Here is a 14,275-nt window from a genome sequence, read left to right on the forward strand (position 1 = left end):
TGCATTAGTACACATTTAAGTACTAATTTTAAAAAAAGTTTGTACTTTTTTCATGTTAAGTATCCTTCAAAAAAAAAACAGATATAACCACTATCTCACACATATCTCACACATATCTGGCGTTATATCTCAGTGAAAAAAAATCTTTATCTTATCTAAACATCTGTGGCTTTCCGCTTCAACACATTGGTAAGCGCTTCTTGCTAATGAAAATAAATTAAAGGAAAAACAGCAACAATCACACAAAAGTAAAAGAACTTGTATTACGTAGGACAGTGGTTCTCAAACTGTGATATGGGTACTTAAAGAACTACAAGTACTATGGTACTTAAAGCATCCCATGGTGGTACACTAAATGGCCTTAAATTGCTTTGCATTGCAATAAGATATTAAGGACTGAAATCTATATTTCTATATTTTTTAATTGTTCTAACATTATAGTAGTTTGTGTTTAGTGCTTTAACCATTAGAACCTGTATGTAAGCTACACTTCACTCCTTCACTCTTATTATCATTAACATCAGTTTCATTGGTCCTATAATAAAACCCTGTGGAACACCACAAGACTATATCATAATGCTATGTCAACCAACAGTTCACTACAGTTTCTGCAATAAGATTTATAGCTAAATAAGGCAGTAAAACACTGTAGTTCACTGTTGTTTTCTCTGTCTAATAAGAATACTGTATTATCCAGAAACAACACTCAATCAAAACACTTACCGTACTAACTTACAGACTGCAAAATCAGGCAAGCTCCACACATTAGGTAAAGAACACTTGATAAATATAAGATATATGACATGTATTTGTGTGGAGTACAGATCTAGCTTACTGTGTATAACCATGTTTTATTTCGGTCTTTATTACTGGTGGTACATGCTCTAAAAAGTTTAAGAACCACTGACAAAGGGCATAATGTGTTGGCAAGAACTTGCCAATACAGTACACAACACAATACAGAGGTTATGGTTTAATATATTGTAACTTATTACGATATATGCTTAAAAATCACTTTTAAATCAGACTTTTCATGCCACCATAGCAGTGGGATTTAAAGTAAGGTAAACTAACATAGATAAAAATTAATACAATATTGAAATATAATTTTGTATACCTATAGTATCATGTATGTACAGTTTCCCTGTCAAGCAAGACAGACTAACTGCCAAAATAAACGGGTGATTAACTGAGAAATATTGAGCATAGAAAGTGTTGTTTTTCACTGTCAAGTAATTGTAACTGCTTTTGATTTTGCTCTAAAAAAAAAAAAAACTGAGAAATAAAACAGTGCAGTAGTTTGTTCACAATTAGAACAGGACATGGTTGGTGGTTGGTGTGGTGCAGTGGATAACACCATCGCGTTTGAGTGAGCTACCATGTGGGAGACTGGAGTTCAGATCCAGTATAGTACATTTAAATTACAAGATGCATTTTTCTTTTAGAAATGAAAAGGTTTGTTTCAAATATTGTGAGAAAAGTGAATTCTGAATCCAGAATCGTGAATCGAATTGTGAAGAGTGCATCAGTACACCCCTTTGCAGTACAGTAAGTAGAGTTTCTGAATCAGTTTCTCTGAGTTTGCTATTTATATGTATATGTTTAAGTAAAATTAACATTGTTGTTTTACTCGATAAACTACAGAGCTTTCAGACCTCAAATGATGGAAATGTTTTATATTTCATAAAGTTTTAAGAGTTCAGAAATCAACATTTGGTGGAATAACCCTGGTTTTTATGCATCTTGGCATCATGTTCTCCTCCACCAGTCTTGCATGCTGCTTTTGGATAACTTTATGCCTTTACTCCTGGTGCAAAAATTAAAGCAGTTTTAGGTTTTCAATATGGTCAAATAAAAAAAAAAAATCATAATTTTTAAGTGGTTTCTTATTTTTTTTTCCCCCAAGAGCTGTATACTTGGCTTAAAAGTTGAAATCATATTTTCATACAATAGAAAAAAGCTTTTCATAGTAATTCACTAATAATTAAAACATTTTACTGTGTTTTCTGAAATTGTATACAATTTTGCTAAACAAAAAAAAATCATAAGAGTAATAGTTTCTTGCACCTCTATTATTATGTACAGTTTCCCTGTCAAGTAAGGACAGGCAAAATCAAAGAGCAACACTTAACTCTGAGGGAGAAAGCTAATCCCCATTAATGGCGCACCTGTGCCTCACGAGTTGGGCAGCCACACAGATTAAACACGTCATGAAATGGCAAGGGTCCTGGTCTAAGATGCTTATCTAAGGCTATCTAGGGGAAGGCAGCTTTGTGAAACACTAGTCCTATTTAAAGATTGAGAGAAAGAAGTTGCACGTTTCTTGGCAGAACAGATGCAAAATGTGATGTCGCCTCAAATCTCATCTAATATGCTTTAAATAATAATAATAATAATAATAATAATAATAAAGAAATATTTGGAATAGCATTATCAACTGTAATTTAGTGCTGTGCGATATGACGATAAATATCGTGGGGACGATAGAAAAGTGTCTATCGTGCCACTTACCTTCTATCGTCCCTATTGTTTCTACAGTAAATTCATCAATTATTTATGCAAATATATAAAGTAGGCTATGATGAAATGTATTGGCGTGGTCACTTTGCATAAACTCGGGTTATATAAGTGATAATAAAGTAATCTTCGCAAAAAACATGACGCTGCTTTACGTTATTAAACTCATGAGAGCTGAACAATGGAGACGCATTGTTCTTGTAAAAAAAATAAGCTACTGAATCTACCTCATCTGTTTTCATTTGATATATTCACATATATATTTCTGCACTAAAAGGTAGTAATTCTCATTTGTGAAAGTTTGGTTTAATGTCACTTTGAAATAAAGTTGGGAAAAAGTAAGCAATGATATTGTTTTGTCATATTTTTCGAAGAATAACTAAAAAAAACATACTTAAATGTGGTATATCATGATTATATATCGTTATCGTATTGCCCAGCACTACTGTAAATCAATCCTGCCAGGATCACAGAGCTGTGAGGGTTATTTAAGGTTATTGGGCATGAGTCAGACTGGACACTCCTTTCATAAATTACGTTTATTTTATATGCGCTAAGCTGATAAGCTCTGATAACCAAACAGAAAAAAAAAAATTAGATCTGTTATTCGTGGAACAGGTTGAAATGTACCTTCAACAAAGTGGCGTCAATTAAAGTGGTGTGACAGGGTATATATGATATGATACGATAAGAACTGTGAGAAAATGTAAACTCAGCTCTAAGTATTACGACACAGTACCATCACTTTATCAGCATTTGAAAGATGTGCATGTTGAGATTAAGATTGTTGAGATTAGTAATATCTGACAATATAGATATATACAGTATGTTCCTGTATGGGAACACCTATGTTACAAGTGCTATCTGACACTCAGCAGGTACATTATAGGTCAAATATATAACATTTCTTCAGAAATTAAGATTATTACTTCTATTAATAGAGATAAAATGTTTGATACGGTAATAAAAATAACAGATGCAGCTTTTTTCATCACTCCAGGGAATTAATGCATTTCTATTGCTCCACAGCCCAGTGCTGGAGGCACTTGTACCCATGTAGCCAACACCTGGCACTGGGCATGGTGACCTTAGGCTCATGTGCAGCTGCTCCAAAGCTTCCCTTTTCTTCTACTGGCAATGCTGCTTCAGTGCTGTTTTAGCTATGTGTGAATCTTTGAATCTTAAAGTACCCAGCTTAATTTATTAATCAAAAGAAATGTCTATGCTTCTGAATATATCATGTAAATATCTGACCCAGAAACAAACAAACAACAATAAAAAAAAAACAGTGTATCTGCAGGTAAGGAAAGATACAATTTTACGACTTTTTAAATCTCATCTCATACAGAGACAAAATTAAGACCAAAGCTTATCATTCCAGCATATCTGACTTATTATTTTATTCCAAACAAACAAAAATGAACAGTTTTGTGCAGGCCTGTCTCAATAACTATTTTTGTTTGGACAATATCTTGTTCTGGGAAAAATAATGTCAACAAACAATTTCCTTTTAAAAGAGCACTAAACTTTCAGACTTTTAGACACTGGATTTGAGATCAACAAGTCTAGTATTGCACAAACAAAAAAGAAACTGTATGAAAAATTCAAAAAAAAGGATCCAATGCACTATTTTATCCAGTTCATCCAACTCCCAAAGCTAGCTAACTATCAAATCAGAATTTATATCAAGATAGCTAACTAACACATTTCTACAGTGCATAAATGGTGATTTTTTAAAGGAAGTAATCACAGTCTCCCTCTACAATTCTCTAATAATTATGTCATTTCTCACTGCATCTGAATTACTGTTAATTAATTACAATCCAGGACCATTAAATGCCAGTAATCCAATTATAGTATAATGTAACATAATTTAGAATATAAATAATACACTTTTAAAGAGCACTGAACTTTTATTTAGTAAGAAATTCCTGACACTGGAAAGACACAGGCCTAGTATGGTTTAATAAAAATATTGGTGTTATTAAAGATCAAATTTCGAAACTGAAAACTTTATGCACACAAAACAAAAAATGTATTTATTATTTGTCTGCTGCATTTTAAAAAAACTTTAAGCAATGTATTTAAGAAAATTCCCCTAGTTTGGAGAGATGACATCACCTGGTAAACAAACTAAGCTGGCTACAGTCAGCTGAGCGTCCACAAAAAAACAAAAAAGCAGAACCAAGACAAAGAAACCAGAAAGATTTTCAAGTTTCCTAATGATTTTCTAAAAATGTATGGATAGCAATTTTTTAAGTAAGCATTCACAATCACTCAACACTTTAAAGATCACTAAACTTTTGATTATTAGAATTTTTTTACAATTATTGTATGATAAGTCCATAACATAATTATCGTGACAGGCTTGAATTACTGTCAGTAGCTTTTCTAAGACTTTGACAATGTATTTAATATATTTTAACACAGATTAAAGCCTTTTCTTTTTAGATAAAAAAAATAATAATAAGAATCTGTAGATAGCTAACTTCTGTTATGGGTTTGACATGGCAGGACTAATACTAACAGCTATTAGTGATAAACCATACTAGTATCAGGGGCATAATTCAGAAGCTAAAAGCCTAATATACCCCTGGGGTGGAAAGATAGAAAAGACAGCACCTGATAAACAAACTAAGCTAAGGACTAGGGGTGGGCAATATTATATCGTATACAATATATCTTGACATATACGATATAATGTTCTGTCTTAAAAGTAGTCTATTATTTACTGTGAAGCTTTGTGTATTTATTGTAGAATTGTTTTAGTTTGCAGTTTATATGCATGCACTAAATATTCTGCAATTTTATTTGCTGCATTATATTATTTTATGCTATATTATTTATTTTGCCACATTGTGGTTATGCTGTTATACTCTTATACTATATTCCTGAAATTAATTAATTATTTTTCTGTTTTCCTATATCGGCAAGTATATCGTTATCGCAGAAATACCCTGAAATATTGTGATATTATTTTAGAGCCATATCGCCCACCCCTACTAAGGACTAATACTGATGTAGACTAATATTGAAGTGTTTTTCTGTTGGAGTGCATACCTTTATCCACCTGCCTAATTTTGTTTAAAGAATTATTGCACACTTTCTGTAAATCCTATAAACTTTATTTCACTTCTCAAATATCACTGTGTTCTTGTGCTATTTGGTATATTTTACTGAAATTTCTGATCTGAACAACCAATGATTTATAAAGGAAAAATCGTGAACCCAAACTTTTCCATGCCACTGCAGCTAGCAGTTATGGGTTAGACATGACAGGACTAATACTAACAGCTATTAGTTATAAACGATACTATTATAAAGAGCATAAAACAGGAGATAAAAGACAAAAATACCCCTGGTTTAGAGAGATGACAGCATCTGATAAACAAACTATAAGCAAGGTTAGCTACAGTCAGCTGAGCCTCCGCAAAAAAGCTGAACCAAGACAAAGAAACCAGAATGTTTTTCAAGCTTCCTAACGATCTCCTACGATATATGGATGGAAGATTTTTAAGTAAACATTCACAATCACTCTCTATAATTCTGAAATAATGATTATTCCAGCGGATCTGAGCTGTGTAACTGGATATTCTGTGTGTAAAGAGGCGCTGCGTGCGGGTTTGTTTACAGTGCAGTCAGTAACGTTAAAGCTAGCTAAGCTAAGCTAGCTAACTGCTTGTCCTCTATGCGGAGTGAACTTGAACAGTGTGTAAATCGCTAAATACATGTTTTAAGAGTGAAAATACAGGGTGTTTAGCTTCTTAATTAAACAAACAACTAAATAAAATAGTGTTAATTAAGATATATAGTGAGTTTAAGAACACAGCAGCCACTGTCAAAGTATGTGTGAGCTGGAAAAGTGACTCAGTGTCTTTCTGAAAAAAGTGATACCTAAAAATGATTCATTGGTTCAATGATTCATATTGCTTCTGTTGAATTTGGCTTTAACCTAACTTAGCTTATCTAGCTAGTAAAAACTATCCAAACCATTAACGTTAATAGTTAACACACTAAAAAAACAACAGCTCTGGGAAAAATAATAATGAGGAGTTTTTGTTTTTACCAAACTGAAAATCTCTGGAATATAACCAAGAGCAATATGGATGATTACAAGCCATCAAACCAAGCTGAGTTTTTGCACCAGGAGTAAAGGCATAAAGTTTTCCAAAAAGCAGTGTGTAGGACTGCTGGAGGAGAACATGACAAGATACATGAAAGCTGTGATATAAAAAAACATGGTTATTCCATTAGTTAACTTAAACGTTGATTTCTGAACTCTTAAAACTTTATGATCACCAACTTGTTTCCTTACATTATTTAAAGTTTGAAGGCTCTGCATCTTTTTTTGATGTTATTTCAGCCATTTCTCATTTTCTGCAAATAACGCTCTAACTGTTAAATAAAAATATTTTTATTTGGATTTATTTGTAGTTTATAAAATAAAACAACAGTGTTCATTTTACTCAAATATATACCTATACATAGTAAAATCAAATAAACTGATTCAGAAACTGAAGTGGTTTCTTAATTATTTTTATTTTTTACAGAGCTGTAGTTTTAGCAAGTTTATCAAGTGAATCAAGTTGAATCAGTGAGTCAACTGAAAAGTAGCCGAATTTGACTCACTCCACAGACCTAAGCTAACTAAAGCTAGCTAACCTAACTTACAACTGTCAGGTTGCTGTATTTCTCGTATTTTCGCAATAAATCCGACATGCCGAGACTTAAAAACAGGCTAAATCACAGCAAGAAGAGTTAAACATCTTTACCTCCACCGCTGACAGTGAAATTCGTCCTCTAAAGCTGTTAATCGTGGAGTTTCTGAGACTCTCTGTGTGAATCCCCTCGCTCGCTCTCCGCTCTTCGCTCACACTGACTCGTCTCTACCAGCTGGATCTCTTGATGTCGTCGGGCTCCTCGTGACGCCCCTCGCGTGAGGGCCTCCTGACCAATCACAGCACGGCATTGGAGCAGAGAGCTTCATGGGATTTGTAGTTTAAATGGTTGTTTTTGTCTTTTTTGTCATCCAAAAAAATGAATATTAGATTGCATCACTTCAGAACAACGAGTATACGTTTTATTACCACAAGCAGTGCCTGTTTATAGATATAGATATTTAAAAATACTTCTGTAGAAGTTGAAGTATTAACTGAAGCTTTTTAATCTTTAAGTAAAAGTGTAAAAAGTAGTGGTTTCTTCTATTGATATTCTTAAACTACTTAAAGTATCAAATTAAAAGTAATATAAGGGGAACAAAATGCCTTTTAGGACAAAAGCTCAGGCCGTGCCACAATGACTATAATGTTATTAAAATGTTAATGTTGATTTAAAAAACATAGGATACACTAGGCTCCCCTTTTCAGTGGCCTATACTGTAAACCCATTGAAAATGAATGTATTTAAGTATTTGTATATGCACAAAGTCTTCTCCAGCACATCCCAAAGATTCTCAATGAGGTTAAGATCTGGACTCTGTGGTGAACTCTCTCTCAATCCATGTGTGAAAATGATGATCTCATGCTCCCTGAACCCTGAACTTTTTCACAATTCCAGCACCATGAATCCTGACATTGTCATCTTGGAATCTCTTGCTCGTGTCTTCAGGGAAGAAAAAATCCATTGATGGAATAACCTGGTCTATAATATTCAGTATATTCAGATGGTCAGCTGACCTCATTCTTTCAGCACATACTGTTGCTGAACCTAAACCTGCAGACCAACTGCAACATCAATCAACCAACCAACCCTACATCATTTACTCACTTAAATCCAGGTGGCTGTTTTTAAAATGTAAGGAGTAGAAAGTTTTGATAATTGTGTAAAAATGTAAGGAGTAGAATAAAAAGTTGCTTGAAAATTAATTACCCAAGTAAAGTATAGATAACCATGATTTCTACTTAACTAAGGTAACAAGTATTTGTACTTAGTTACTTGACACTTTATCTCATAATTTGCAGTAGACCCTGTTTTTATAATGAATATAGGTGGCTTTTTAGGGATAGTAGCAAAAGCATATTGATGCTGTTTATTAGAACATCTTGTCCCTTCTCCATTTAGAAATACTTCTGCTTTTAATACTGCTGCTATAAATAATAGCTTGAAATAAATGTTTGCGTAATTTTTATCCATGTGCAGATTTACTGCACAAAAAACAGTTCAAATATGTCACCAGAAGCCAAGCATTAACAGAAGATATTCAGAGTATGTAAACTTCTATAACTCAACTCTAGGGTAAACTGCAGGGGCCACTGCGTTACTAAGGCAAAATGAGTGAAACCAATCAGGTCTAGTAAACAAAGGACAGGGTGTTAACAGTGAACAGTTCAGCCCACTTAAATCATGAATCTGAAATATGCGGTAGGGAAGGGCAAGGTTCGTTGAAGGATGGGAGAAGTACACAATGTTTCTCTACCTAACGCAGACACTCCCAACATTCTTAAGTCATGTATTTATCCATTGTGTTTTTATTTCTCAATTGTTTATAGGCTGACTAGTAAAATTCATTCTTAAGTAATAATATTATTAAATGATTCCTTTTACTTGATTATCTTAAACTCTATTCATCCTGTCAGATCAGACCATCTCAGAACATCAGCTTTGACATTTAATCAGGGAATAACTTGCTCAGTGTGAGCTAAAAAAGGAAAAATGTTTGTCCTGAAATGAACTGAATATGGGTTTGTCCTGCTGACTTACTCAAAATAAACAAGAGACTCAAACCCTGTTTACATCAGTTCACCTTATGTGACTAGTATCTAGATATTATTCTGATTAGATTTTAACCACATGCATTAACATAATATTATCTTAGAGTAAATGATGTGTTTACACTACTATGTGTTTATTACTACACTACACTACTATAGGGTCATTTCTATTTCTATTAAACTACATGTATAAATGTGCACACAAAATAACTTTCTTGTACATTGACCTAATTGTAAAAGTAAGATATGTAGTCAAAAAACTACCTAAAACACTGAATATAATATAATTATTAAAATCTTTCAGTGGTGTATTTTTTTTTTTTTTTGCATTGTTGTGCGACTCAAAATCCTGTCTATGCTTTTTAGAGTCCTTAGATTATCACTCAGTCCTGTTACCGTAACACATTACCCCATCTAAAACATCTGAAACGTTTTACAACAGGAAGTCAGATCTACAACAGGAAATTACATCAGCTGGTTCTTCCAAAATCATGGGAAGACCAAAATTAAGTTCCCTCATTAGTTTTTCTGTATATTTGATCTTATTGTAACTGTAATGACTGAGGGGCTCAACCTCATCACTCTGTCCTGTTACCTAAATTTATTCTTAGATCTTATTTGTTTATTTTAAAAACACAAATTTTGGGAAAATCACTGAAAAAAGTGCCCAGTGTCCTCATGCTTTCAGCATAGCCACCATCTATTTATCTATTTTTCATGTTTTAGCTAATTTTATGCTAAAACTCTTTCCTGTTATTCAAAACATTCAAAGTAACAGGAGTGAGTTCCAGTAACAGAAGAGATTTTTTTGTCGTAAATATCAATTATTAGAACATTGATATTTACAGGAAAAGCAGCACCTATTGTTCAGCACCTCCAGGAACTCCTTCCTTCAAGACGCTGAAAAAACTATTCCAGGTGACTCTACCTCATTTGAAGACACTGAGATTAAAACACCAAGAGTGTGCAGATCTGTCCTCAAAGATTAATGTGATTATTAGAAGAATCTAAAGTAAAAAACAATATTCTGGTTTGTTTAGCACTTGTGTTAAACATGTGTTCTTTCATAGTTTGAATATAGTCTTCAATATTATGTACTAAGTAAAAACTAAATATTAAAAGAAAGAAAACACACTGGATGACAAGAGGTGTGTACAAACTTTTAGGCTGGTACTGTATATTGTGCATTAAACTGTCTTCAATTAACTGTTTTTATGTCAGTCCATTCCAAATAATTTTACATCAAGTGTTAAATTAACCAGTAAAAACATTTTTTTCTAACAATAAAAGATTCAAAATCATAGTGATGGTCCACTAAAACGGTTAACGTAAGAATAGCGCCTATATTGTGGCTACTTTGGTGAAATTGGCAGTGTAACACTGTGCAATCAGAGTCTTCATATTCCTGTAAAATGCTGTAATGTTACTCTACCGTCTCGGTTCATATAATCTTTTCACTTTCAGAAACAGTTCTGTATCTCTTAACAGTCCAGACATGCATTTGAGTATGTGCTTCTTTAGGAGTGTCTCCCTAAAGTGCAAATTCCACTTACTTTAATGTGAGAAAAGTACCAAAATCTTACACTATACTGCTTATACAGCTCTGGAAAGAAACAAGAGACCACTTAAAAATTATGAATTTCTTTGATTTAACCAAATTAAAACTCAGGAATATAATCAAAAGGAAGATGGATGATCACAAGCCATCAAACCAAACTGAACTGCTTGATTTTTGCACCAGGAGTAAAGCAGCATAAAGTTATGCAAAAGCAGTGTGTAAGACTGGTGGAGGAAGAGAACAGGATGCCAAGATGCATGAAAAAAACGGTGATTAAAAACCAGGGTTATTCCACCAAATATTGATTTCTGAACTCTGAACTTAAAACTTTTTGAATATGAACTTGTTTGGTCTGAAAGCTCTGCATCTTTTGGTAGAAATGTTGTCCGTAGTTTATAGAATAAAACAACAATGTTCATTTTACTCAAAAATATACCTATAAATAGCAAAATCAGAGAAACTGATTCAGAAAGTGAAGTGGTCTCCTCATTTCCCCAGAACAATAGGCTCGAACTCAACCTCAGCACATTCTTGTCTCTTGAAAAAATCAAAATATTCCATGTAAAAGTGACTTTATACAGCACAACAGATGTAATAATCATTATTAATGTTTTTTCTTTAATATTACTGGTTTGAATGATGGGGAAAATACATAAACACAACAAGCATATGGTCATAGGGCAGCAAACAATTTGGATTAACATGTGAAGTCATGGAAAATTGTAATCACGGTGTGTAATTTTTTATACATAGACTGTTATTTACATATGTAGTACTCTCTCTAATGACAGACTGACATAGGCCATGTGTAAAAACTATGGCCTGACAATGGGAGATGGAGCTGACACAATAGAACCCATTCCATCCGGTGGCGAAGGAATATCACCTCTGCTAAAATAGAACTCAACAGTAGAAGCCTCTGTATCAAAAAATAATATTCAGAACAATACATATGATGTATAACATGAGAAGCAATTAATAAAATATAATCTGGTCAACTATTGCGTGAGTACAATAGTAATTTGCAGTCCTTATTGTGTAGCCTTGTCTTTTCTCTTTTATCCATCTCTTTGCAAGATTAGCAAACTCACATTCATTCAGTTGTCCTTTTTTATATAAAAAATATATAAAATAAGACAACATGACATTCATTAGACATTTTATACTTCCTTTCCTTGATCTCATGTGCAGAAGACCTTGAAAGACTCATACCAGAGAGGTACTGTATATTAAAAGCTCATATCAGCTTTTATACTAAGCCAAGCTGAAAGCTCATTTCCATTAGGACCAGAAGTGGCTGGTGGCTACTTTAAATCATTAAGAGAAGACGAAGAGATGTTTTTCTCTAAGCTGAAGCTTTAAGGAGAAAAGTCCCCAAACACACTTGCTGCACATCGTCTTGACGCGTCGTCTTCTGACAGGAATCTCTTTCTGAAATTCCTTCTCCTCTGAAGAAAAGATCTCCGCGGGTCTGGGACGAAGCGTTCTTGGACCTCGAGAGGCACAGCAACACACAAGCACAAGCACACATTTCACAGGTCAACTATGTACGTTGCAACATCAACCCAATCCAATGATCCCTTGGTTTCATGGTCATGATCAAGGTCTCTGTGTGGCGCAAGGGTTTTAAGAGCTCTAATAATACAGGAGAGTTGGAGGGAGTCCGCAGGAGCAAAAAGCAATGAGTCCAAAAGGTCTTCTCCTGATCCTCTGGAGAAGAATCATCAAGAGCAGAAAATCTGATGAGTTCCAGACTGATCAGATGATCAGGTGATCAGATGAGCTGTCCACGTGTGAGATGCTACCAAGACGAAAAGAGGACAAACAAGAACAAGACCAACACATTTACATTACATTTACTCCTTTCACCCCTTCTAGACGTTCCAGAAGGTCCCAGAAGTTCTCGAAGTTCTAGCTAGTTTTGTCAGTTCTCGAGTGAACTTCATTAAATTACCATTCACCACACACTTATACATAATTACATACTTAAAACTTTCTTAATATTTATTATCACAGTCTTTAGTACATTTTGCTCAGTCCTTTTCTGACTTGCTCAGTCCTGAACGCCCAACCAACCTTCGCCCCAACCAACTCCTAGTTTAGTGCATCCAAGTGCATCCCTAGGGCCCTGAAGGTCTCTGGGGCTACTTGCAGACAAACTGGTCCACCAGTGACGTGCAGCGCTTGCACTTGACGTAGCAGCACCAGTGGAACTTGCAGTGGCAGCGCTCGTGCTTGTAGGTCTTGAACTGGTCGTAGCCGCGGCCGCAGCACATCAGCTCGCAGCCGTCCATGCCCTCCGAGGTCTTGTTGCAGAGCCGGCCCTGGGTGCCCAGCGAGCCCGTGCTCTCGTTGCGCAGGCAGTAGTCCGGGCTGGGGTCGATGTACACCAGGTCCTCGCCTGTCGGTGGGTTAAATCGGTTGTTGACCTGCTCCAGCTTGCCGCGGCGGTTGATGCGCATGGCGGCAGCGCTGTCGTACTTCTCCTTCAGGAACTCGCCCACACGTCTGAAGTCTGCCAGCTGGAGCCAGCACGTCTTCAGGCTGCAGGAGCCCGACACGCCGTGGCACTTGCAGGCAACGTTGGCCAGGTTGTACACCGCCTGGAGGGAACAAGGGAAGAACATGGAAATGTGTTGTTAGATTAACTGCCTAATTTCTATAAGAAAGCAAACCAAGCTGAACTGCTTGAATTTTTGCACCAGGAGTAAAGGCATAAAGTTATCCAAAAGCAGTGGGTAAGACTGGTGGAGGAGAACATGCTAAGATGCAAAAAAACAGGGTTATTGCACCAAATACTGATTTCTGAGCTCTTAAAACTTGAATATTAATATAAACTTGTTTTCTTTGCATTATTTAAGATCTAAAAAACTTTGCATCTTTTTTTTTGCTATTTCAGCCATTTCTGATTTTCTGCTAATAAATACCCCAAATAACAACATTCTTATTTGGAATTTGGGAGAAATGGTGTCCATCCATCGGTTTGAATCCCGGTTATGCAGCTTGCCATCTAAGGCCTGAGAGAGCACAATTGGCCTTGCTCTCTCTTTCTGGGTGGGTACAGTAGATGGCGCTCTTTCCCCTCATCACTTCTAGGGTGATGTGGATCAGCACAAGGCTGCGCTTTCCTCCGAGCGTTAGCGCTGTGATGCTACTCGGCAATGCTACAGCATCAGCAGCAGTTCAAAAAGAGGCGGAGTCTGACTTCACATGTATCAGAGGAGGCATGTGTTAGTCTTCACCCTCCTGGTGTTTTGGCATCATCAGTAATAAGGGAGTCCTAATGAGTGGGTAATTAGTTGTGTAAATTGGGAAGATAATGGAATAAAATATATTAATAAATTATTATTTCCCCCTGCATATATGTTCCACATTTACACATTTACACCACCCGCAGCATCCGCAAAGCAACCAGCATTGTGAATGACCCCACCCATCCCTCACACGAACTATTCTCCCTCCTGCCTTCGGGAAGAAGGTACCGCAGCAT

The 14,275-nt window shown here is 35.4% G+C and overlaps 2 protein-coding genes across 2 annotated transcripts in view; both read right to left on the reverse strand.

Moving 5' to 3' along the window:
• Positions 1–7,425, reverse strand: part of adipor2 (adiponectin receptor 2) — a 57,691-nt gene extending 50,266 nt beyond the window's left edge. Inside the window, exon 1 of the mRNA XM_022671799.2 lies at positions 7,290–7,425. The gene's annotated coding sequence lies outside the window, so the exon portion shown is untranslated. The remainder of the gene's footprint in view (positions 1–7,289) is intronic.
• Positions 7,426–11,377: 3,952 nt separating this feature from the next.
• Positions 11,378–14,275, reverse strand: part of wnt5b (wingless-type MMTV integration site family, member 5b) — a 150,692-nt gene continuing 147,794 nt past the window's right edge. Inside the window, exon 7 of the mRNA XM_049475013.1 lies at positions 11,378–13,388. Within this exon, the coding sequence (XP_049330970.1) occupies positions 12,930–13,388 (459 nt within the window). The 3' untranslated portion in view covers positions 11,378–12,929. The remainder of the gene's footprint in view (positions 13,389–14,275) is intronic.

Source organism: Astyanax mexicanus, chromosome 2 (assembly GCF_023375975.1).
Source record: "Astyanax mexicanus isolate ESR-SI-001 chromosome 2, AstMex3_surface, whole genome shotgun sequence".
Taxonomy (NCBI): domain Eukaryota; kingdom Metazoa; phylum Chordata; class Actinopteri; order Characiformes; family Acestrorhamphidae; genus Astyanax; species Astyanax mexicanus.